We start from the raw sequence: 27,595 nt of genomic DNA on the forward strand, positions 1-27,595 counted from the left end.
AGGGGGGTGGGTGAATGTGGTTGATACCGTTAGCTAAGCAGAAGTTCTGGAACGAGAACACCGTGAATTGAGGCCCGTTATCTGTGACCAACGTGTGAGGAAGGCCTTCAATGGCCAACACCTGGGCCAAGGTGGTGAGGGTGGCGTCAGTGGTGGTGGACACCATGCGGACCACATATGGGTATTTGGAATAGGCATCAACGATGAGGAGCCACATGGAGCCTAAGAAGGGGCCTGCAAAATCTAGATGGATCCTGTCCCAGGGTTGGCTGGGTGTTGGCCAGGGTGTGAAAGATTGTGGAGGACTAGCCTGATGACGCGCGCACAATGTGCAACCACGGACCAGGTGCTCTCCATCTATCCCTTGCCAATAGACATGTCGTCGAGCCAACGCCTTCATGTGAGACATCCCCCAGTGTCCGTGGTGTAATAAGTGCACGACTCGGTGGCGTAAGTCCGGAGGGATGACCGCCCGATGGGCATCCGAGTCCATGGACAACAGGAGGATGTTGTCCATTACCGAAAGTCTGTGTGAGACGTGACGCCATGGGCTGAAGTCAGTTTTCAAACGTCGGGTAAGGTAGGGAGGCCAACCATGGGTCACATAGCGGAGGACTTGCCGCAGAATGGGGTCCCTGTGCGTGGAAGCGGCGATTTGCGTAGCCGTCAGAGGAAATCCATCGAGAGTCTCTCAGCGGGCAGAATCGATGTGGAACCACAGGACTTCCTGCTGGTCGAACGCCGGATCGGGTCCTGTTGGGAGACGTGACAAGGCATCTGCATTAGAGTGTTGACTGGTGAGCTTATAGCAGATGGTGTAAGTGTAATTACGCAAGAACAACGCCCAGCACTGAAGACGCTGAGGCGTCCATTCTGGGAGGTGCGAATGGGGCCCGAAAAGCGACACTAAGGGCTTGTGATCTGTGAGGAGGGTGAACTGCACCCCAAACATGTATATGTAAAATTTCTGAACTGCAAAAATAATGGCAAGAGCCTCCTTTTCGATCTGAGAGTAATTCCTTTGCACAGTGGTTAATGTCTTGGATGCATATGCCAGAGGTTGTTCCGACCCACCCTCATTCCTGTGTGGCAGGACTGCCCCAATCCCGTACGGTGAGGCATCGGCGGCCACCACCAAGGGACGATCCGGAGAGAAAGGCGTAAGGCAAGGGGCAGTTTTCAGCAACGTCTTCAGGCGGGTGAAAGCCTGATCGCAGGCAGAAGTCCACGTGTAAGGTACCCCTTTGCGATGCAGGCAATTTAGGGGATGCATGACGTGGGCGGCTTGGGGTAAGAACTTTAAGTAATAATTGACTTTCCCCAAATATACCTGGAGTTCGGATAAGTTTTGTGGACGGGGAAGGGCATCGATGGCTGAGACATTGTTGTCCGAAGTGTGAATGCCATCTTTACTGAGCCAATGTCCTAAGTACTCCACTTCCGGTTGAAAAGAACCGCACTTCTCCAGCCGACAACGTAAACCCGCAGCCTGCAGGGCGTGAAATAAGTTACTGAGGTTGCACAGATGTTCCTGGCGCGTGCGCTCCGCGAATAAGTTATCATCGAGGTAATTGACACAAGCCAGTATTGGTTGTGTAAATTGCTCAAGATACCACTGGAAAATCGCAGGGGCAGAGGAAATGCCAAACGAAAGACGCTTGTATTTATAGAGACCGAAAGGTGTGTTGATGACGATGATGGCCTGCGATTCCTCATCCAACGGCAATTGGTGACAGGCTTCTGCCAGATCAATCTTAGAAAAGTACTCGCCACCTGCCAGTTTGGCGAGAAGGTCTTCCTGTCGAGGAATGGGATAACTTTCGACCAAAGACTGAGCGTTGACTGTAGCCCCAAAATCCCCACAAAGCCGAAGTGATCCATTGGGTTTCTTGATGACCACTAAGGGTGTTGCCCAGGCACTCGATTGCACTGGCTCAATAACCCCCGCAGCTTGGAGCCGATCAAGTTCCTGCTTGACGGCCACATGCAAGGCTACCGGAATAGGCCGAGCCTGACAAAAGCGCGGCCATGCGTTCGGCAGTAAAGTGATGTGTGCCTGGAAATCGGAAGCGCAGCTCAGGTCTGCTGAAAACAGGGAGGAAAAGGACGCACATAGATCGTCTAGGTCCTGAAATGGAACCGTAGTTGAAACGAACTGGACTTCGTCTTGAATGGAAAAGCCAAACCGTGTAAACGCACCTAGTCCAGAAAATGTCCGAAGCCGACGGGTGGTCCACCATAAAGAGGGTAAGGGGCCGGGGAACGTTTTTGTAGATGGCCATAACAGAAAACTGTCCAGGGAGAGGGATGGAACCGTCGCCGTAGGCGACCAACCTCCGAGAGGGTGGGGACAATTCTGGTGACCCGAGACGTGCATACGTCGCCAGATTGACCAAAGAAACGGTGGCTCCCGTATTGACCTGGAAACGGACGTCCTCGTTAAAGATGTGTAGGGTGAGGAATAACTTTTGAGCCAATGTGTCAGTCCGAGGGTCGACTGCGTGTAAAGCATGGACGGCCTCCTGTTGGCCTGCAGGGGTGGGACGGGGACGGGTCGAGTGGCTACGACAGACTGATCGACGGTGGCCTTCTTTCTCACAGAGCGAACAGGTCTTCCAGCGATGGGGACAGTCGGCTCGAGAAGCACTGGGGGCACGACGGGACAGGGCCATGCGGCCGACGTTGAGGGGCGGCCGGCGGTTCGGACGCCATAGACGTCAGACAGCGAGGAACCTTGATGGCGGTGCCCTCTGGAGACTGCGCCCCATCGACGGCGGGAAGGAGCGGAACGGGAAGTGGACTCGACCGCTGTCACCAGGGGCTGCGCCATGAGACGTTTGTTCGTCGCTTGAGCAATTTTGAAGGAATGGGCAATACGCAGAATGTCTTCCAACAAGGGGTTGTCCAACTTTAACACCGCAGTGCGGACCTCTAGATCGAGTGCCAGTTGAATGACCACATCTCAAATTAACGAATCTGCATATGACGCCTTGCACTGCTGATTGGTGCACGTGAAGTTGCATTTGTGGCTGAGGCCTTGCAAATTCGTCACCCAGGAACGGTCGGACTGACCCGGCTGCTTGTGGTAATGATGGAATTCCAAGCGAGATGCAACCATGTGGTAGCACTGGGAATAATAGTTAGCAACACACAGATCTCGTGAAAGGAGAGTGCCACGGGGTCAGCCAATGGTGCCAACTTGCGGAGCAAAATAAATGTGTCCGGTGAGGCTCAAGGCAAGAATAATGACTGCTGCAGAGAGTCATCCGACACCTGAAAGACCGTGAAATGTTGTTTCAGATGATGCAGGTATGTTTCCCAATCCTCTTTTGCATCGTTGAACAGTGGGAACGACGGCGGACTTGGGAACGTGTCTGAAAGCGGGGCACCTGGGAGAGGAGATGGGAGGGAATCCCGCTTATTGACCCTGTCCAAGAGCAACTGCACCGACGTCTGAAAGACCTCCAACTGCTGCTGCTGCTGCTGCTGCTGTCGCATGAGCTGCTGCTGTTGCTCTAAGAGAGTGAGTAATTTCTCTTCCATACTCCTATGTTCCGTTTACCTCGTCGCCAATGTAGTAACCAAAACCAACCACGGGAATGCTTTGGGCTGCGGATCGGAGCCGTCAGGCGGGTAAGCCGCCAGCGATGGAGCACGCACCACCGGGTAAACACAAGGACGAGTCGGACGACAGGCCAACGACAACCAACAACGACCGACTATGACTGACACAACAAGGAAAAGATAAACAATGGAGGCTTGTAGAAACCAAACACCATCAGTAAATCCACTCTGAACCAGTGCCAGGCAAATGTCAACAACGAGCAACGACCAGAACGCAGTACCGCCGAGATAGAGACGCAATCCAAAGCGAGTACCAGACTGACTGGACTAGGGCAGAGCGGGTCCCTATATACGAAACCGGAGGGAGCAGCTATTGGGCGCGGTCTGCACGTCGTGTGGGGGTGGCGCCCTCGCTGCATGAGAGCCGCTGCGCGGAAGAGCTGTAGCGGACGCGGAGCCCTCTATGGGCTGGCTACGTCCATTTGTTCTGGCGCGTGTTCAACTTCCGCGGCGGGAGGTACTATGCACTTGACTGACTAGGGGTCTGCCATGGATTTTCGACTGAAGAAGGGGTCCACCAGATGAAAAGGTTGGGAAGCCCTGCTCTACATGTCTGGATTGTCCTGGAACAAATTCTACTCCATCATTGTTGCTGTTGTTGGTGGTGGTCTTCAACCCAAAGACTAGTTTGATGCAGCTCTCCATGTTACTCTGTCCTGTGCAAGGATTTTTATCTCTGAATAAATACTGCTACCTACATCCTTCCGAATCTGCTTAATGTATCCATCTCATAGTGTCCCCTTATGATTCTGTACCCTCCACACTTCCCTCCAATATTAAATTGGTGATCTCCTGACGTCTCAATGTGTCCTACCAACCAGTCTCTTTTTTTTAGTCACAATGTGCCACAAATTTATTTTCTTCTCAATTATCTTCATTACCTCCTCATTAGTTACATGGCCTACCCATCCGATCTTCATCATTCTCCGGTAGCACCCCATTTCAAAAGCTTCTATTCTCTTTTTGTATACACTGTTTATTGTCCATGTTTCAGTTCCATACACGGCTACACCCCATACAAATACCTTTAAAAAAAAAACTTCCTAACACTGAAATCATATTTCATGTTCATAAATTTCGCTTCTTCAGAAACACTTTCATTGCCATTGCCAATCTGCTTTCCCTACTGTAGCCATCAACATTTAATCTGCTGCCCAAATAGCAAAATTCATCTACTACTCTAAGTGTCCCGTTTCCTAATCATCATCTGACTTAATTCTACTACATTCCATTATCCTTGGTTTGCTTTTGTTGATATTTATCTTATATCCTCCTTCCAAGACTCAGTCCATTCCGTTCAATTGATCTTCCAAGTCCTTTCCTGTCGCTAACAGAATTATGTCACCAGCAATTCTCAAAGTTTTTATTTCTTGACCCTGAATTCAAATTCCAACCCCAAATTTTTCTTTGGTTTTACTCATTGCTCAATATACAGATTGAGTGACATTGGCAATAACGTACAACACTGTCTCATTCCCTTCTCAACCACAGCTTCCCTCCGATGTCCCTCGACTCTTTATAGCTGGCATCTGGCTTCTGTACAAGTTGTAAATAACTTTTCACTCCCTTTATTTTACCCTGCTACCTTCAGGATTTCAAAGAGAGTCAGCATTGTCAAGAGCTTTCTAAGTCTACAAATGCTATAAATATGGGTTTGCCTTTCTTAACATACCTTCTGAGATAAGTTGTAGGGTTAGTATGGCCTCATGTATTCCAACATTTCTCTGGAATTCAAACTGACATTCCCCAACATTGGCTTCCACCAGTTTTTCTATTCTTCTGCGAAGAATTCATGTAAGTGTTTTGCAACCATGATTTATGACATAGATAGTTTGGTAATATTCACACCTGTCAGATGCTGCTTTCTTTGGAACTGGAATTACTCCATTCAACTCTCTCCTACATCTGGCACACCACACGCAATAGTTTTGTCATGACTGGTTCTCCCAAGGCTATCAGTAGATCTGACAGAATACTGCCGACTCCATGTGCCTTGTTTCCCCTCAGCTCTTTCAGTGCTCTGTCAAATTCTTCTCACAGTATCACAGCTCCCATCTTATCTTCATCCACATCCTCTTCCCATTCTATAATATCAACTTCAACTTCATCTCCCTTGTAAAATTGACTAACTGCAGGGTTGGAATCCTGACTGAGAATGGAGGAAAAAAGGTCCTATGAATATGTGTCCACAAATGCATTGTTGCGACAGTAGATGGCACTGACAAATGACAGTTCCCCTGGCATGCCATATGTTCCTTTTGTGATTGTCGCGGCATACTGTAGGGTTGGGGTTGGGTTGTTTGGGAAAGGAGACCAGACAGTGAGGTCATCGGTCACATAGGATTAGGGAAGGAAGTCAGCCATGCCCTTTCAAAGGAACCATCCCGGCATTTGCCTGAAGCGATTTAGCGAAATCACGGAAAACCTAAATCAGGATGGCCGGACGCGGGATTGAACCATCGTCCTCCCGAATTCGAGTCCAGTGTCCAACCACAGCGCCACCACGCTCGGTCAGCATACTGTAAGCAGCAGAATGATCCGGTATTCAAGTTGGAAACCAGCCAAGATGCAAACAGCTGAAAGGCAGCACGGCTGTACCAAAACAAGTATCCTCACAGACACTATCCAAATCATGTAACATTTCAAGCCTTTTTTGGGGCATTCGTGTGATCATGGGTGTTTTGAGACTGGCGAACATGCAGGGAGGGAGTGGACTGTGCTTACACCAGATTTGGAGGACCAGTTTCTACAGGATATTGAGACAAACTCTAGTACAAGCTCCAGGCAAGTGGCCCGCCAACATACTGTAAGCCAGAGTACGATTGTGCGTATCGTGCATGACAACTGTTAGTATCCCTATCACCTGTAATCCCATGGAAGCCACATTGAACATCTGTTGTGATGTGGATGCAATGCTGCACTGTACTGTGTTCTGGGACACTTTGTTCTTGTTGCATGCACACTGTCAATTTCTGGACACATGTTCATAGGGCAGTTTTTCTTCCGTTTCCAGTCACGGATCTGTCCCTGCAGTTTGTCACTTTTATTTCTGTTCACTCTGTACTTCTTCCACTTTTCAGCTTTCCCTTCTTTGCTTGGTACTGGTATTCTGTCTGAGCTCTCAATATTCATACAGCTGCACCTCTTTCTGACAAAGGCTAATTTAATTTTTCTGTAGGTGACATCTATCTGTCCCCTTGTGATATAGACTTCTATATCCTCACATTTATCATATGGCCATTCCTGCTCTGTGCTTCCTGTCAGTCTCATTTTTCAGATATTTGTATTCACTTTCACCTGCTTCATTTACCGCATCTATATATTTCCTCCTTTCATCGATTACATGCAAAATCTTCTTCCTAAGCCTCTGTCTTATCATCATATAATCAACAAGAAACCTTCTGGTGCCTCAAGGTCTCTTCCACATATACAACCTTCTTTAACGATTCTTAAACCAAGTGTTAGCTGTGCAAAATTCTACCACATTGCTTCTTCCTTGGTTCCTTTCCCTCAGTCCATATTCACCTAGTATTTTTCCCTCTCTTCCTTTTTCCACTATCAAATTCTACTCCTCCATCACAATTAGATTTTCGTCTGCCTTACCTATCTGAATAATTTCTATTATCTCATCACACATTTCTTCAGTCACTTTATCTTATGCAGAGCTGTCTGGCATATAAAATATTACTACTGTAATGGAAGAAGGTTTTGTGTCTATCTTGGCCACAATAATTTGTTTACTATGCTGTTTTCACAGTAGCTTACCCACATTCCTATTTTCTTATTCATTGTTACACCTACTACTGCATTACCCCTATTTGATTTTTTTATTTATAATCCTGTATTCACCTGACCAAGAATCCTATTCCTCCAGTCACTGAATTTCACAATTCCCGCCTGCCTACCCTCTTAAGGAATCTAACATTCCACACTCCAACGCACAGTACACCAGTTTTGTTTCTCCTGATGACAACATCCTCCTGAGTAGTCCCTGCCTAAAGACCTGAATGGGAGGACTGTTTTACCTCTGGAATATTTTACACAAGACAATATCATCATTTAATCATACAGTAGAGTTGCATGCCCTTGAGAAAAATTACAACTGTAGTTTCCTCTTGCTTTCAGCTGTTCACAGTACCAGCACAGTCAGGTCACTTTAGTTTTAGTTTAGTTAAATCACCCAGACTGTTGCCCCTGAAACTACTGAAAAGGCTGCTGCCCTCTTTAGAAGCCACACATTTATCTAGTCTCTCAACAGATACCCCTCCACTGTGGTCACACCTACAGTACAGATATATGGCTGTTGGGGAGGGGGGGGGGGGTCTATCTGGTTAACACTGTGAAGAGAATAGCATCATGGTACCAGTAGTTTTTTTTTTTTTATCTTATCTAATCAATTATAAAGTTTGACCACACAGGGTAATTCTGGTGGAAGAGTTATTGGAACATGAAGACAACACGTGTAAAGTTGCTAACTCATTCATCACACTTAAATCAGACAAAGCATACACAAGATGCTGTAGGCCAAAAATTTTCAGCTCCAATACCAGTATCACAGACCATTACTGCCCTCCAAATGGAGCTCATCCAGCAGTGGCAGGTGTTATGGAAAACTATGCTGAACATCCTGTTCCAATGTATGAGTACCCACTCCACATCCTATATTGCTGATATAGATGATTTATATGTTGCCAACGAATGGAAACTGCATGTCGTAAGAACCATGAACTGCCCGTGACAAGTTTTATAATGTACACTGTTTTTCGTACGTGTAATAATGTTACCAGGGCACAATATAATGCACATAAATATTGGTGTACCTCATGTTTTCAAATCCCGAAAATCTCTTTACTTAATAATGTAAATTTATAATCATCCCTTCTAGTCAATTACACTTTGCTACAAGTTTCAAAAGAAAATTACCCTCTGACAATAACACCTAAGAGTATTTTAGATATAAATTTTATATTACTTCACTGCTCTTTCATATCCGCAAATGAAAAATTACTAAAAATGTCAAACAGTGATCACAAAACAAACACTCTGAACTGACATTTTCTGTAGACCTAAAAGATAACCGATACACTGATTCAAACTAACGTGTGGCAGTATCTGATTTTGGGATAGGAATTTGAGTTACCTTTTAGACGTGCCTCATACAACACTGTTGTGTGATAACATGAAAGTATGCTGAACATTGAAATGTAAAACTTAATTAACTTGACAAGCGGTAGTTTTATTACATATGAATATTCAAATTACGTGCATCCATAATGGACACTATATAACATCATGACTATATATTACATGAAGTCCAACTAAGGATAGCTGTGACCAGTTACCTATGAAATATTTCTTTATTTTCATGACCTCATTTTTTAGCCTTTTGAAGCTCATATGCAGATGCGGAATGACGAAAGTTTACATATTCATACCTGTAACATTACATTGGGCACAGTCGTAAGGAGATAAGAGACAGTTTAATGTAGTGCCCTCTGTGTTAGTTGGTGGCAAGTCATGTCAAAAAAAAAAATTTATTTAGTTACTATGACTGCCTGTATGGCAGTGTTAGTTTCAAATTGGCATCATTTTTTATTGTCTTTTGAATAATCAACATTATAAACAATGATCTGCAAATGATCATAACATCTGTGTCAGTACTAACCTGCCTCTGACTGTGAAGAATTGGTCTGCGGAGCATATTACAGCACCTTTGTATGTCTCTTCAATTTCTTTTGCAATTGTTGATTTTCCACTGCCAGCAAGGCCGCGTAAAATGAATATTGTTTTTGAGGTGCGTATGTAATCTACTGTAGATGGATCAATCAAAAAAGTGAAGTTTAAATACTGTTTACTTGTAGATACTTTCTTTTCTGGTTCAACAGTTGCCGGATGGCACTGTTCTGTAGCATTTTCTACAGTTTTGTTTTTAACTTGCACTTCATCTTGAGCTTTACCAAATATCAGACCCATTTTTAAATTAAAAGTGTACTCAACTGATCAAAGTTCTAAATGCAAAATCCTGTAAAGAATTTTAAAATTATATAATCAGAATTGTGAACAAAGGAAACATTAAAGCGTCAAGTGCAAACTATTTTTATGCTACACTTAGTCACATAAAACAGAAAAAAACAAACATTATGGTCAGTAATAAAGTCAAATGGTTAAGGTAGATAATACAATCTGAATTTTAAACAATACCTACAAGAAAGCCAAAAAACAAAACAAAAATGCAACATAAATACCTAATAACTGACAAACCATTAAAGATACATTCATTACTTCAATACTGCCTAATGGTCTGATTAACCAACTAATAAACGAAATACAATTTATTATAAGTTGAAAAAATGCTGAGAAAGATTACAAGTAACTGGTTACAGTTAAATTCCAACATATTTGTCATATGGTAACAACCAGAGTACTGTCTCTGAATAAAATCAGGCACCAACTCAACATTGATATCACGTTTTGTCAAACAAACAAAATAAAGCTATGACAGAAAACTTTACTGTTCTTTCTCTTTTCCCTTAAGATGAATGGACAATGAACTGTATACCAAAATATACACTAACCTTCCAGACAATTTAGTCTCCAGCAGCGGTATCAAACTACCAGAGGAACAATTAAAAAATAAAGAAGTTGATTATCAAAATCCTGTAGTAATCAGATTATATCTGGGTGTAAACAGCAAAATAGTAATGTAACTGTTCTTTTACTTCTTGCTTCCTCATTTCTTCACTGTGCTTCTCTGCTAGCTCTGTTGGTACAAGCTGCTGATCTGCCACCACTGCTTTTTTTGCTACTCAAATTATTGGAAACGTTTTTGTATACTTGTCTTAAATAGGTTGGAGCAAATGAGATGAGACAGAAGAGAGGTTTTTAAAAGGCACTGAACACCAAACAACTACAGCTGACAAACACAAACACATGTAAAGCTAGACTGTCCCAGCACTGCAGATTGATTGAAGTGTGGGTTGTAAATGGTGGAACGGGTGAAAGGAATAAAGAGGGTGGTAGGGGCTGGAAGGAGTTAGGGAAAAGAGGATGACTTTACTTACATGCGGCACTCAAATAGAGGAGTGGGTTGGGAAAGGCAAGGGAGAGGAGGATAGAACACACAGGAACAGGGAGACCTCAGAGAGAATGGTATGGATGTAGATTAATGGACTCAACTGGGAGCATGGGGGAAGGGATGGAGATAGGCTTGGGAAGGGGGCTAACAGAGATTGAGGCCAGGAAGAGAACAGAATCAAAGGATGTATTCTAATGACAATTCCCATCTGCATACTTTATAGAAGCTGATATTGTGGGGGATTATGAAGATTGAACAAGTTGTAAAGCAGCAACTGCATTTAAGCATGTTTTGCACAGCAGCATACTCTGCCACTGGGTGGTCAACTTTGTTGTTGGCTACAGTTTGGTGACAGCCATCCATTTGGGTGTTCACATTAAAAGCAGTGCAAAAATTACAGTAGAGCTGGTATATGTCATGACTGCTTTTCCAGGTGGCCCTGCCACTGATGGGGCACGGTATACCAGACAAGAGGATGTACTGGGTGGGTAAAAATTACGTGGGCTTTCACAGGGATGACCCCTGTAACAAGGGCTTTAGGGTAGGTGTGCCACAAGGATGAACTACAACGATTCATAAACTGAGTGGCCGGCAGAACGCTACATTAGAATAGGAAGGAAAGATTGTGGGTAGGTTGTTCAGAGCAGGATGGAAGGTAGTAGAAAACCTGGCAGATGAAGTGATGAACTTTTCCCAGTCCCAGGTGATAATGTGCAATATGGAGGGATTGTGGGGCTAGTTGGAAGTTTTATGGGCATTTGTGTGCTTCAACATACTGGCCAAAAGATTGATGACCCACACAGCAGATGCAGCATCCATAAGTGGCTAGGCTGTAAGGGAAACACTTTGTAGCATGGAAGGAATGGCTGCTATCAACATAGAGGAAATGTTGATGGTTGGTTGGCTTTCTGTGTGAGTTTTTTTTAGTTATCGGAGGGATGGAAACACAAGAGGATGGTACACTGAGATGAAGAGGACAAGTGAAACAGATAAGCATGAAAATGTTAAGGCTGTGAAAGAATGGGTTCTCATCAAGAAGAGATCATCAATGATCTTAAACAAGAAAAAGCTTCTAGCATCTTACATGTCTAAAAAAGTTTTCTGTAGATGGCCCACAAACAGACTGGTATACGAAGGTGCTGTGTGGATGCAGGCAGCTGTCTCATTGATTTATTTCTATACTTGTGGATAAGGATAGGGACAGTTAAGTTTATAAGGAAAGAGGTTGTGAATTTGGAGTCAGCAGGACATTTAGAGAATTAGTACTTAATGGCACAAAAACAATGGGTATAGACAAATGAAAGTAGTCTGTATCATTGTTACAAGAAGTTAGCATGTGGGTAATGGGTTGTTGGTCAACTAGAAACTTCCTTTTGTGGAAGTAGTAACCTCCTTTTGTGGGAGTAGTAACCAACTACAAGGGAATGTCCAGAGTGATTATGTTTGTAGATTTTAAAAACTGTACAAAAGGTATTGTAAAGTACAGGGGGGTGGGGAATACTTTACATGAACAGGGAGATGGATTTTGGAGAGAAGTTTGGAGGTGATCCAAGGAATTTTAGTGGAAATTGGAGGTTATGCTGGACTTTTGGTATAGTATGACTTTGACACAGATGTATTACAAGGATTATTATCATTTTATTATCATTATCATTATCATTATTATTATTATTATTATTATTATTAAACTATGTGATTTAGAAGAAAAATGTTTAATAAAATGTTCAACAATATAACAAAATTATATTACAGTAAAGTATTATGCACTGCAACAATGTAAACCGAAGTTATTATGACATAAAAAGCTTCATTAAAACTAATAATGTTGTCTGAAAAGTCTATTTTTTCCCTTGAGCAAAATTTCCTCATACCATGCCAATAATTTTTTTTAGCACAATTATGAAGCAGAAGTGAAATTTTGTTGGAATTTATTTCGTCTAAAATTTTTAACCCTTTTTCAATTTCACTGGGGCCTTCTCTCAAGTTTGCATTTATCATATCATTTGATCTTCTGATTGAACTATGTCTAAAGAATCACACTGTTCGATGTTTTGCTTTTGCTTCAGCACTTCTGTAAGCTCGTCAGTTGTCAGAAACTGACTGTGTGAAACTGACAGTTCTTGAATGTCATCGCTATCCACCATTAAATTTAATTGTCTGGCAAGATTGACCACTTCCTCCATCACATTATCAATTTCATGAGAACCTGGTGCTGATTCCCCCTGGGTTTCAGTGGTAGGAGAAAAAAAATGAGGGAGGGGGGGGGGGCGGTTTTCCCAGATTCCATTTAAAGTTAGTGTTACCTTCACGCAGATGTGCAAACTATCATCTCATGTTGTAAGCTTTAAATGTTTTCATGGCTCCCTGGTTCACTGGTTGAAGAAGCTGATTGCATTCAGCAGCAAAAGTAAAACTTTTACGTGTAGATCGGAATTAATTAGAGTAACAGGATGATGACCTCGTGCACTGTTGATTAATAGAACCACTTCAAATGGAATCTGTGTTAACTGGCAATAACATTCCACTTCAGGTGTGAAGTGATGACCAAACCAGTCCTCAAAAAGGGAAGCTGTCACCAAAACTTTAGCATTTAACTTCCAAATCAAGGGCAACCCAGCTTTACATTAATTTTTTGAAGCTTTTGGATTTCATGAGTGGTAAACGAAGAGAGGTTTTAATTTGCAATCACCAGCTGCTTTCACACCAGCTGCTTTCACACCAGCTGTCACCGTCAATTGATATTTGGATGCTATGCAACCTTAAAAGGTTTTTCTCTTTACACACTATATAAAATTCTTTTAGGCATATTATTCCAGAACAGATCAGTTTCATTTACACTGAAAATGGTTTGGTTGGTACAGACATCTTCTTCTATCATTGCCTTCTCTGAATAGAGATGCACAGTCTCTTTAACAGTGCTTGGTGCTTCATTTTCTGCGATGCTACAATAATTATAACAACTTTTGAATTGCCTAAATCAACCATTACTAGCTTTAAACGTTTTATCTTTGGCCATCTCCTGAACTACTTTCAGTCTCTCAAAAATCAGCTTAGCTTGAAAGCACACCATGTTCTAATCAACAGGACAATTTTTCACTCGTACTTGATTACCACACAATAACTGTTAACATTGTTTCCACCCGAATGCTACTAGAATTCAAAGACTGAGCATTTTTCACATCTGTTATAATTATTCTACAGTTGATTCCAGCAGATCAAACTTCTCTACTAATTCACAGATTTTTACCAGTTCACAAATTTTAATTTTTGCATTGAAGTCTTTGATAATGTTAAGTGCACATTCCAATGATAATGACTTACTTTTCTTGTTGCTGCAAATGAATCAGTTCTGCTTCGTTTGGATGGCACAGTTAGAATCTCTCAATCAAGCCAGCTCCATGGATAACACATACCTGCAAGTAACAAGACCAAATCTGTTGTAAGCCAAACACTTTGTGGGCTGAGAGCATGAAGAGAGATGCGTGGTGCTCAAACAGCAATATCGCGTTAACTCCAAAACTCAAATGGCTCTAAGCACTATGGGACTTAACCTCTGCGGTCATCGGCCCCCTAGACTTAGAACTACTTAAACCTAACTAACCTAAGGACATCACACACATCCACGCCCGAGGCAGGATTCGAACCTGCGACCATAGCGGTTGTGGACTGAAGCGCCTAGAACCGCTCGGCCGCAGCGGCTGGCCATTAACTCCAGATTTTTGTAAAATGGGGCAATGTCAGTCGGGGTATTACTGTACAATAACATGAATTGTCATGGGTTGAAAAATAATAATAATAAAAGCATCTTAATAGTATCTCTGAACAAATCTTGAAAACCAAATCAGACATTTCATGGAGACCCTCTGTCAGGTAAGAACTGTGGTTTGTGAACAACTGTATGGAGCCTTTATACGGAAGGAGGAATGATCACACCATGGTCTCTTTTAAGATTGTAGGTGACTGCTTTTTTCCTACACTGGATTTGAGACATTTGGGAGAGGAACATGAAGCTGGTTGGAGGTAAAGTGTTCCTTGAAGTTAACCAGGTGGCTGTTATATCTGAGTATGGTTAGGTCACGATAGGGCAGTGGTATGATCTAGGAGAGGCATGGTTAGCTTTTCGTGGAGCAGTTTGCAGCTAAAAAGGTGTTTCCCTTGTAAGGTCTGAGTGAAGGGGGCACATCCTTGATCAGCACAGGGTGATGGAATCTGGGTCTGGAGCTGAAAGTGAGACCTTAGGAGAGTATTGAAAATTTTGTGGGATTGAGGTTCTTAACCCTTTTAGGGGACATTTTTCATGGCAACTCAGTGGAGATAATTTTTGTTCTATCCTATTACAATTGTGATCAACTGATTATATTTATTTTTTGATAATTTTATTTTTATGATTTAGGACCAAAAACTATGGTGGTACATATATCACCATAGCACCTTTGTTAGGTTTTAAGACGATGGGGGTAAATGGATTGCCCACTTGTAAGCTGTTATGTGTTGCCATTACACGTAAAAAAAATAAGGAACAGCATTTTCTGTGTTTACTTTATGTTTTCTTTTACTTAATTTAAAAAAATATTTGCTTCGGATATTAAAGCTTATTTACCACAATGTGAAAACAATCCTTGAAACTTTATCATACAATAAAGATACGAGCTGATGCAGGTCACAATAATGTATATCACAGAAACAAAGCAACATGTTCCAACAACAGTAGTGATCTCATGACAAACAGAAACTAGTGCTGTAACAGTTTTCATACCTCCGGTGCAGTGTACTACCACATGATGTCAGGCATAGACAGAGGCTAAGACGTATTCCCAAAATCTTTTGGCTACCCCTAACTTAGTGGTAAATATGTTTCCCAAGGACCACAAATGACAGACTAATTTTGTAATAAGTATACTTCCCAAGCACCTTCCAGAAACTACTTTGGTAGTAACCATATTTCCCAATAACCATTTAAACACCGTTATTTGGTGGGACATATACTTCCCACAGTCCTGAAGGCTATATTTCAAAACAAACATAAACTGTAGCTGTTGCAGCAGACTGCGACTAGATGCCAGGAGCATACGGAAGTGGTGACACATATTCCCTTAAAGGCTGTAAAGAAATACATTTAGTGGGAAGTATATTCCCCATGACCTGCAAAAGGGTTCATGTTTAACTTGACAACACTGTCCTGTGTTTGTTTGGGTTCTAGGTTTTATGGAATGCAGGGAAGGAGGTTTCAGAGATGTGACAGCTGGAATTGTCAGAAAGGCAAGCTGGAATGGAAAATCTCTAAATGGCCACCCCCATCTCCTGCCCCCCTGCTACACAAGAATTGTCCTACCTCCAGCAAACCTGCAAGTCAACCCACATTAACACTCACATCTTACCCTCTTTTACCTGCCTCCTCCCACAAAGCACTCCTCAAACATAAAAAAACATAACTCAAACAAACCCAGGGCATTGTTGTCAATCCATCCACCAAGAATGTTAATCCCACACAGGTTTCAGTCCTGTGATAGTTCTAACTTTCAACCCACACACCAAATTCAGTCACATCAGACTTGTCAAGGATCTACTTCCTTTACTGAATTTGTACTGTGGAAACACTTTTTTGCTACAAACCCCTCTGATTAAAACTGACTGAAAGAAGCATTAGCAGAAAGAAACTGAAGAGAATGTCATGTAGTTGTAAAGAAAATTTTTTTTTGCTATGTTTCATTTCAATGAGTTCTGCAAAGTGTTTGTGGGCTCTGATGGAAATGCCAATCAGGAGCGTATCACGGTGTAGCACAATACCCAATACTAAAATAGTCCCACAACTGAATTGCTGTCTAGGGGAATTTTGTTACCCTTCTAACACAATTCTTGAAATAGATTGTAGCCAATATGGATGCATTCCTGGCAGTGAACACTATTATCAACAATCCTTAAGTGAACAATAATTTGTTGATACAACAGATAACGAATGTACATCATCAGTACACAAGGTATCACTTACAAGTAAGATTGAGCATATGATCAGGATTCATGTTCCACACTTGTCATGATGTTATTCTATAGAAACTAACTTGTAGTAACAAAGCTCATTGAATGTAGTTCTGCGGTGTATTTTGGCACCAATTAACTCTAAGATCCAGAACTCAGACATGAAGTGATGTTTACACATGATATATCTTTCTCTAGAGAAGATTTTAATGGATGGCAACCCAGTACTGACATTAATAGCTTTTGGGTTACCACAAACACTTACATTGTAATACATATCACAATCCACCTGTAGCCCCGCATGACTGGTTACAACTGATCCTTGTCAAAAGGGAAGAGGGCTTCTACTCTGTATGGTCTGTTCCCAAAGGATCAGATACAAAATACAACATGTATCAAAAAGAATCATCCAATTTGGCATGTCTATCTTTCTGAAACTATATACATAGACACTGAATTTTGTTTCTTTATGAATGTGAAACTCAAAAAGATTTTTTTTCATACCATGCCCCCTTGAGATACATGGCATATGGCAATGCAGTTTTCAAATTGTTCCCACATTGTAGCAAGCATGTCTTGAGTTATAGCTTCCACAGTCACTGTTATGCAATGTCAATTCATTCACTGTTGTTGGTAACAATCGCACATACACAGAGTCTTTTATAACCCCCCCTCCCCCCTCCGCACAAGAAATAATCACATACAGTCAGGTACGGTGTCCTTTGAGGTCAGTAATGTAATCTGGTCCAGTACGAGCAATCCATCGTTCAGTAATCCTTTGATTTAAAAATTCCCGCACTGGTGCTACATAGCAGGAACCGTGTAAAACTTGAGAGTTTGCTCTTTCCAAAAGTACACTGTTCACACGCATATCTCAAATAACATAATAGTTACAATTTTTTTTAATTCGTATGATTCTTTTTGATACACCCTGGATTTTCATGTCTTCAGCAAACTTTTTATGAAATCAGGATAACTATTTATTATAAAATTACCTTATTATTATAATTATTATTGGTATCAAAGGAAAATTCTATTAAACAATGGAAAATCCAGGGTGGAATAATGACAATATTATGGAAACAATAGATTGCTACTCATCATGTAGTGGAGATGCTGAGTCACAGACGGGCACAACAAACAAGACTGCTAAACAAGTAAGCTTCTCGGCAAAAGGCATTCTTCTGAATTAGGCAACATACACACATACACATTCACACAAATGCCAACTCGCAAACACATAGCCTCTGCCTCTGGCTGCTGAGGCCAGACAGAAACAGTGGTCGTGTGTGTGTGTGTGTGTGTGTGTGTGTGTGTGTGTTTTGTCTAATTCAGGAGAAGGCCTTTTGGCTGAAAGCTTACTTGTTTAACAGTCTTTCTGTTGTGCCTATCAGTGACTTAACATCTCCACTATATGGTGAGTAGCAATCTGTCCTAATAATAATGAAAATTCCAACAAGAAGACTAAGAACAAGAGACAGAACTGCAGGCCAGTACTTAGCTGCAGAATGCGACATGTTTAGTACTGCTAAACTTAACAGTGCAAGTGATGACACTATCCTAGCTCTTAAAACAATTTGTTCCTCCCTTGAGGAGGAGAGAGAAACAAAGTACAGAAGGTTAAAAGGGGAAGGCAGGACACTCATACCCCACTCGAAGAAGGACCACCTGCAGTGAGGATGAAGATAGGCAAAGATGAAGGGAGAGAAGTCACAGACAGTATGAGGTGAGCGATGGTACACTGGAAAGCGTTTGTGCCAGATTCAGTGGAGGAATAACAAGGGCAATGCAAAGATGTACAACTGAGAATTAGGAAAGTAGAAAAACACAGAAATCTGAAAGAGGGGAGGGAGGGGAACGAAGAACGGTGAAAAAGAAGGTATAAAGAAAAAAACGAGAGATGCATGGTATCTGTTATGTTCTGAAACCTCGGTTAGAGTGGATGTACATACTTCATCGAGAGTGTAGAATGTGTTATGTGCTTTGTTCTGTGTGTAATTTGTAATTAATTTTGAGAGATTAACTGGAATGCAATAACATGGATGAACAGTGCTCTGTTGGACTGATAACAAGTGAAGTGTGTCACAAAACAGTTTACGGTTCAGTTTAAAAAAGCTTGAAAAATGTCAATGACTTTGATGAAGTTACATAAACTTTGTTTAAATTTCGAGTAAGTTCTTCTATATCATTAGTGTATAAATATATCTAAAAAGAAAGATGATGAGACTTACCAAACAAAAGCGCTGGCAGGTCGATAGACACACAAACAAACACAAACGTACACACAAAATTCAAGCTTTCGCAACCAACGGCTGCCTCATCAGGAAAGAGGGAAGGAGGGGGAAAGACGAAAGGATTTGGGTTTTAAGGGAGAGGGTAAGGAGTCATTCCAATCCCGGGAGCGGAAAGATTTACCTTAGGGGGAAAAAAGGACAGGTATACACTCGCGCACACACACACATATCCATCCGCATATACACAGGCACAAGCAGACATCTCCCTTAAAACCCAAATCCTTTCGTCTTTCCCTCTCCTTCCCTCTTTCCTGATGAGACAACCATTGGTTGCGAAAGCTTGAATTTTGTGTGTATGCTTGTGTTTGTTTGTGTGTCTATCGACCTGCCAGCACTTTTGTTTGGTAAGTCTCATCATCTTTCTTTTTAGATATATTTTTCCCACGTGGAATGTTTCCCTCTATATTCATATCATTAGTGTATAAGTATCACGAGAAGAAATATATTTGGAAGAAAGTGCTGTGATCCACTTAAAGTTCATAAAAAGCCTATTACTAAAGGTTTGACAGAAATAAAACATGGACATTTGTCCTTGTTATGCGAGAGTGAAACAGCCCCCCCCCAGTGAAACATAATGTAATTCCTGGAAATTCCCTGTGCCCAAATTGTTACTAAAAAATATTTGTTGTGAATCCAGAACCTGAATCATGTAACCTTGTTAATGGCATTTATATTCCCAATGAGGAAACTGTTAGCATATTGGATTTTGCTTGTTCTAAGTTAGACGTATCTCCTGCTTCAAAAATAATAAAATTAAGTAGCAGAAAAAGAAAAGCAGCTATTGAAAATAAGGTACAACAAATTTCAGACAAAATTAGAAAGAGACTTAGAATCATGCTTTAATAATACATTTACCAACATTACTGCTAAAGAAGATGAAAACCTACCACCAGCATCATCTGACACTGAATATTTGAGCTTCATAGAGACATTAAAAATTAAATGTTCACTGACATCTAAAGAGGAAAAAGTTAAAATTTTAAGTTTGCTCCCCAACTCATGGTCAAGAGAAAAAAAAAAGGAATTCAACATTTCTCATTGTTTGGTTCAACTAATCCAAAAATTAGTGAAACAGCAAGGCATTCTTCCAGTTTTAGGAAAGAAGAAAGGAGCAGGTATAGGTGAAGAAACAATATAAAAGATCCAGCAGTTTTTTGAAGATGATGAAAACAGTAGTGTGTGCCCAGGCTGCAAAGGTAGCAAAAGAGTTGTTATAAATTGAGTTAAAAGTAACAAAGCAGAAACGAATAGTGCTGTCAAATTTAAATGAACTTTATGTAGCTTTCAAAAATTCTCATCCTGAATGCAAAATTGGAAGGTCAAAATATTGTGACCTCCGCCCTAAGTGGTGTACTTTGGTTGGATCCTCAGGAACAGACATGTGCTTGTTTATATCATCAAAATGTCAAACTTATGATTGTGGGTGCAAAACTCAGTGGTCTTAACTACAAAGAGTTACTAGATTTAATGGTTTGAGACACTTAACAGTTATGAATGCATGACGAGTTTGTGTAATAAATGCCCTGGTAAGGGAACTGTTATTGAACTGTTTCACAAATATGATGATAAAATGCCAGACAGTATTACCTTCGAACAGTGGGTCACAACTGACAGGCAAGAAATGATAACAGTGGTTAAATCTCAGGAAGAGTACTTGCAATCTTTAATTGATAACTTAAAAGAACTCAAAAGTCACCACTATGTTTCTGAAGTCCAAAGTAAGTTTTTGAAGTACAAAAAGGCAGAACTTCATGAAACTGAACTCATAGTGCAAGCTGATTTTGCAGAAAATTTTACATTCGTGGTTGATGATGCAATACTAGGGTAGCACTGGGTCAATGACCATGCAAAAGTGCATCCATTTATTCTCTACTTTAAAAATGAGAAAGATGAAGTTTGCAGTTCTTCAATTTGCATTCTACTTGGAGCACAACACTTTGGCTGCACACGTGTTTAAAAAGTATGTAATAAACAACATAAAAGAAAATTTTCGCAAGGCTGAGAAGCCGATTACTTTTCAAACAGAAGTGGTAGTCAGTTGTTGTTGTGGTCTTCAGTCCTGAGACTGGTTTGATGCAGCTCTCCATGCTACCCTATCCTGTGCAAGCTTCTTCATCTCCCAGTACCTACTGCAACCTACATCCTTCTGAATCTGCTTAGTGTATTCATCTCTTGGTCTCCCTCTACGATTTTTACCCTCCACGCTGCCCTCCAATGCTAAATTTGTGATCCCTTGATGCCTCAGAACATGTCCTACCAACCGATCCCTTCTTCTAGTCAAGTTGTGCCACAAACTTCTCTTCTCCCCAATCCTATTCAATACCTCCTCATTAGTTACGTGATCTACCCACCTTATCTTCAGCATTCTTCTGTAGCACCACATTTCGAAAGCTTCTATTCTCTTCTTGTCCAATCTAGTTATCGTCCATGTCTCACTTCCATACATGGCTACACTCCATACAAATACTTTCAGAAACGACTTCCTGACACCTAAATCTATATTCGATGTTAACAAATTTCTCTTCTTGAGAAACGCTTTCCTTGCCATTGCCAGTCTACATTTTATATCCTCTCTACTTCGACCATCATCAGTTATTTTACTCCCTAAATAGCAAAACTCCTTTACTACTTTAAGTGTCTCATTTCCTAATCTAATTCCCTCAGCATCACCCGACTTAATTTGACTACATTCCATTATCCTCGTTTTGCTTTTGTTGATGTTCATCTTATATCCTCCTTTCAAGACACTGTCTATTCCGTTCAACTGCTCTTCCAAGTCCTTTGCTGTCTCTGACAGAATTACAATGTCATCGGCGAACCTCAAAGTATTTACTTCTTCTCCATGAATTTTAATACCTACTCCGAATTTTTCTTTTGTTTCCTTTACTGCTTGCTCAATATACAGAATGAATAACATCGGGGAGAGGCTACAACCCTGTCTCACTCCTTTCCCAACCACTGCTTCCCTTTCATGCCCCTCGACTCTTATAACTGCCATCTGGTTTCTGTACAAATTGTAAATAGCCTTTCGCTCCCTGTATTTTACCCCTGCCACCTTCAGAATTTGAAAGAGAGTATTCCAGTCAACATTGTCAAAAGCTTTCTCTAAGTCTACAAATGCTAGAAATGTAGGTTTGCCTTTCCTTAATCTTTCTTCCAAGATAAGTCGTAAGGTCAGTATTGCCTCACGTGTTCCAACATTTCTACGGAATCCAAACTGATCTTCCCCGAGGTCGGCTTCTACCAGTTTTTCCATTCGTCTGTAAAGAATTCGCGTTAGTATTTTGCAGCTGTGACTTATTAAACTGATTGTTCGGTAATTTTCACATCTGTCAACACCTGCTTTCTTTGGGATTGGAATTATTATATTCTTCTTGAAGTCTGAGAGTATTTCGCCTGTCTCATACATCGTGCTCACCAGATGGTAGAGTTTTGTCATGACTGGCTATCCCGAAGCCATCAGTAGTTCTAATGGAATGTTGTCTACTCCCGGGGCCTTGTTTTGACTCAGCTCTTTCAGTTCTCTGTCAAACTCTTCACGCAGTATCTTATCTCCCATTTCATATTCATCTACATCATCTTCCATTTCCATAATATTGTCCTCAAGTACATCGCCCTTGTATAAACCCTCTATATACTCCTTCCACCTTTCTGCTTTCCCTTCTTTGCTTAGAACTGGGTTGCCATCTGAGTTCTTGATATTCATACAAGTGGTTCTCTTCTCTCCAAAGGTCTCTTTAATTTTCCTGTAGGCAGTATCTATCTTACCCCTAGTGAGACAAGCCTCTACATCCTTACATTTGTCCTCTAGCCATCCCTGCTTAGCCATTCTGCACTTCCTGTCGATTTCATTTTTGAGACGTTTGTATTCCTTTTCGCCTGCTTCGTTTACTGCATTTTTATATTTTCTCCTTTCATCAATTAAATTCAATATTTCTTCTGTTACCCAAGGATTTCTATTAGCCCGCGTCTTTTTACCTACTTGATCGTCTGCTGCCTTCACCACTTCATCCCTCAGAGCTACCCATTCTTCTTCTACTGTATTTCTTTCCCCCATTCCTGTCAATTGTTCCCTAATGCTCTCCCTGAAACTCTCTACAACCTCTGGTTCTTTCAGTTTATCCAGGTCCCATCTCCTCAAATTCCCACCTTTTTGCAGTTTCTTCAGTTTCAATCTGCAGTTCATAACCAATAGATTGTGGTCAGAATCTACATCTGCCCCTGGAAATGTCTTACAATTTAAAACCTGGTTCCTAAATCTCTGTCTTACCATTATATAATCTATCTGAAACCTGTCAGTATCTCCAGGCTTCTTCCATGTATACACCCTCCTTTCATGATTCTTGAACCAAGTGTTAGCTATGATTAAGTTATGCTCTGTGCAAAATTCTACAAGGCGGCTTCCTCTTTCATTCCTTCCCCCCAATCCATATTCACCTACTATGTTTCCTTCTCTCCCTTTTCCTACTGACGAATTCCAGTCACCCATGACTATTAAATTTTCGTCTCCCTTCACTACCTGAATAATTTCTTTTATCTCGTCATACATTTCATCTATTTCTTCATCATCTGCAGAGCTAGTTGGCATATAAACTTGTACTACTGTAGTAGGCATGGGCTTTGTGTCTATCTTGGCCACAATAATGCGTTCACTATGCTGTTTGTAGTAGCTTACCCGCACTCCTATTTTTTTATTCATTATTAAACCTACTCCTGCATTACCCCTATTTGATTTTGTATTTATAACCCTGTAATCACCTGACCAAAAGTCTTGTTCCTCCTGCCACCGAACTTCACTAATTCCCACTATATCTAACTTTAACCTATCCATCTCCCTTTTTAAATTTTCTAACCTACCTGCCCGATTAAGGGATCTGACATTCCACGCTCCGATCCGTAGAACGCCAGTTTTCTTTCTCCTGATAACGACGTTCTCTTGAGTAGTCCCCGCCCGGAGATCCGAATGGGGGACTATTTTACCTCCGGAATATTTTACCCAAGAGGACGCCATCATCATTTAATCATACAGTAGAGCTGCATGTCCTCGGGAAAAATTACGGCTGTAGTTTCCCCTTGCTTTCAGCCGTTCGCAGTACCAGCACAGCAAGGGCGTTTTGGTTTATGTTACAAGGCCAGATCAGTCAATCATCCAGACTGTTGCCCCTGCAACTACTGAAAAGGCTGCTGCCCCTCTTCAGGAACCACATGTTTGCCTGGCCTCTCAACAGATACCCCTCCGTTGTGGTTGCACCTACGGTACGGCCATCTGTATCGCTGAGGCACGCAAGCCTCCCCTCCAACGGCAAGGTCCATGGTTCATGGGGGGAGTATAAGAACAAAAATAATTTTTCAAATCTTTGCAACCACAAAGTAGGCTGGGTTGGAGGCTGAATGGAACTTTTTTGCATTTGCCATGGTAAAAGTGCACCGGATGGAGTAGGAGGTACAACAAAACATGAAGTAAGTAAAGCCAGCCTACAAAGACCAACCACAGACCAAATTCTCACAGTACAGGACATGTATGTCTTTTGCAAGGATAATATTAAAGGCATTACCTATTTTATGATCAAGAAAGGAGAAGTGGTTCTGCATATGAAAACAACACTTCAAACCAGATTTGAAAACTGTATAGCAATAAAATGAACAAGGCATTTCCACAAATTGCTTGGCACTGCAGAAAACTTAGTTGTAACATTAGAAACCGAAATTTATGATCATCATTGTGTCAGTAAAATTACATCTCTGTCTTGAACATGGAATGACATAGTGGCATGTGTGTATGATGGGCAGTGGTGGCTTGCAGAGGTTGAAAGAATAAGTTTTGAAAACAATGATGTTTTTGTGCATTTTTACCACCCTGCTGGTCCAAGGACGCCATTCAAGAAATCTACTAGTGACAAAGTTTGGATATCAATGAAAAATGTTTTAAGGAAACTTTCAGTGCTTGAACTTACCACAGCAACTGGGAGGTCTTATTCTTAATCACAGCAGCTGTCTGAAGAAGTAAGTGTTCTTAACATTCACCACCAGGTTTAGGAACAGTTTCAATCTCGAAGGACGTCAATTGAAAATATTTATTTTAAGTATTTCAAAATAATATAAATGTTAATTTCAGTGATGTTTCCACTTTTTGTATATAATTCAGTACCTTACTTCAATAATAATTGATTATATCCCGCCAATATCACACATGAATAGGCAACAGCCATAAGATCAGTTTCATAGTAATGTGAATTATCTTCTCATTTTCAAAAAATTCGTATCTTTGTTCATAGTCAGATTTCAATGTTGAAATTTTTACAGTACGTTGCTATTATATAGGTGTACAAACTGTGCAAAATTCATGTTTTTATATTCAGTCCCACCTGGAATAACTAACCCCAAACTTTACAAAAAAAATGAAATTTTTCAAATTTCAAAAATTCATAAAAAATTAAGGAAACATAAGTGTTCATGCTCTATATGAGACTAGTAGTGTATGATATCTAACTATAGGAAAAAAACAGATTCCCATAAATCACTCCCTGTTTGTTATTTTTGGGCCTGAAATGCGAATTTTTGAAAATTGGATAACAAATTTTGGAGGTCATTTTGACTGGTTATTTTTGAATTTAGGGTATTTTGTGTAATCGATAATGTTGTAGAGACACTTTTCTGAAAACAATCATGTCAATTGTAATGTTGTAACTTAACTCAGTGCAGAGATATTCATATTTTTGCTAACGTCTCTAAACTGAAACATTGTTGCGCGCTTACAAACAAAAATGGCTGCCATTCAGTAAAGGTGACCGGAATTTTTTTTTTTAAACTGTTTTGAACTTCTCAATTATAGGTAAGCACATATAAAAAATTAAAATATTTAAAAACCACTTCATTTGGACTGACCCTTATGTAACGGCAACATAAATCATTTTACAAGCCCTTTACAGATATAAGAATTACTTTTGCAACTGCATTCAGTTACATTACAATACCTTACCGCATAAGAGAGTGAAAATAAGCAAATTAAATAAACTTTAGTCTTTTATTTTCAATGACAGTGGATATTACTGACAATGAAGACAGCAGCACCCAGCTTCAACGTATGTTCCTGAATGCCATACTAGCAAAGAAATATCTTTGTATCCCTTCAGTCCTACATATTTAAAACACAGACCTTCACTGATGCCTTGATTATCTTGCACTAATAAACAGACATTTTGACATGTGCTGTGTTTCCAATTGCTAAGTACTGTGTTTTATTACAGGTGGGAAAAACACATCTCTCTTATGTTATGCACTACACTATCTGCTAATATTACTGCATTATATTCTACCCATTTCCCAATGACTCTCTGCAACTGCAAACAAAACATTCTGGATGGGTTTATTAATTTTTGTGCCAGATCACACACATATAAAAGGTAGGGAAGAAAGAAGAGCAAACTAACACCATTAAATAAGAAATTAATAATGAACTTTCACAATACTATTGCAATGTTTCAAATTATGCAAGAATACCATTTTACGCACATAATCAATTTTTCCCCTTAAATTAAAGAAGATAACTACAGTATTCAACTTCAGATTTTGTCCTGCAAGATTGTTAAAGAAAAGAGAATAAATTACACTGCACAGCTGGCAACGTTCTTAAGTCACTCAATGTAAACTGCTGCCTTTCCAATAATGGCATCATTCATTCATTTTATTTATGGGACTTCAGGCCCCAAGTTCCTAACAGATGTGCTGCCACAGTTACTGGAAGACATCCCACTAGACACATGGCCTCTAATAAACCATGATGGATGTGACCTGCCTATTCCATACACATAATTACAGGCAGCAGAACACTGAAGATCACTGAGTCAGTCACTGAAGAAACACAACGCAACCTGCAAAACCATCAAACTTAACACCTAACTTTTCTCTACAGAGAAAATTAAAAGAGGTTTACAAGGTAATACTGATAACTTCTGAAGACATGAAACGCCAAGCAACACAGGCCTGTGCTGCACCAAATACAATTTAACATGCAGTATCGCCTGTACAGAATTGCTTTACACTGCTGACCTCAAGTATATTTCGGGTCAACAAAAAAATGGGAGACAACGCGTCAGCTTTGACCAATGACATTAAAATTAACTCACAGAAATAAATGTCTTCATTTTCAAGTCATAGATAATAAATTTAAAAAATTAATAATAATAATAATAAATCCCCCCCACGAACCAAGGAACTTGCCGTTGGTGGGGAGGCTTGCATGCCTCAACGATACAGATACCCGTACCGTAGGTGCAACCATAACGGAGGGGTATCTGTTGAGAGGCCAGACAAATGTGTGGTTCCTGAAGAGAGGCAGAAGCCTTTTCAGTAGATGCAGGGGCAACAGTCTGGTGATTGACTGATCTGGCCTTGTAATGCTAACCAAAACGCCCTTGCTGTTGTGGTACTGCGAACGGCTGAAAGCAAGGGGAAACTACAGCCATAATTTTTCCCGAGGGCATGCAGATTTACTGTATGATTAAATGATGATGGCATCCTCTTGGGTAAAATATTCCGGAGGTAAACTACTCAGGAAGACGTCGTTACCAGGAGAAAGAAACCTGGCATTCTACGGATCGGAGCGTGGAATGTCAGATCGCTTAAC

General features: G+C 40.9%; 1 protein-coding gene across 3 annotated transcripts in view; it reads right to left on the reverse strand.

The window, feature by feature from the left end:
* The window catches only part of LOC126161636 (2',3'-cyclic-nucleotide 3'-phosphodiesterase-like), an 83,417-nt gene that overhangs the window by 51,457 nt on the left and 4,365 nt on the right, over positions 1–27,595 (reverse strand). For 2 of the 3 annotated variants that reach the window (XM_049917598.1, XM_049917597.1), the window contains 2 exons: positions 14,021–14,112; positions 9,290–9,646 (listed from right to left, as the gene is read on the reverse strand). In XM_049917598.1, coding sequence (XP_049773555.1) covers positions 9,290–9,597 — 308 coding nt within the window. In that variant the 5' untranslated portion in view covers positions 9,598–9,646; positions 14,021–14,112. The remainder of the gene's footprint in view (positions 1–9,289; positions 9,647–14,020; positions 14,113–27,595) is intronic. The other variant, XM_049917599.1, reaches the window with a different exon arrangement.

This window comes from Schistocerca cancellata, chromosome 2 (assembly GCF_023864275.1).
Source record: "Schistocerca cancellata isolate TAMUIC-IGC-003103 chromosome 2, iqSchCanc2.1, whole genome shotgun sequence".
Lineage (NCBI taxonomy): Eukaryota > Metazoa > Arthropoda > Insecta > Orthoptera > Acrididae > Schistocerca > Schistocerca cancellata.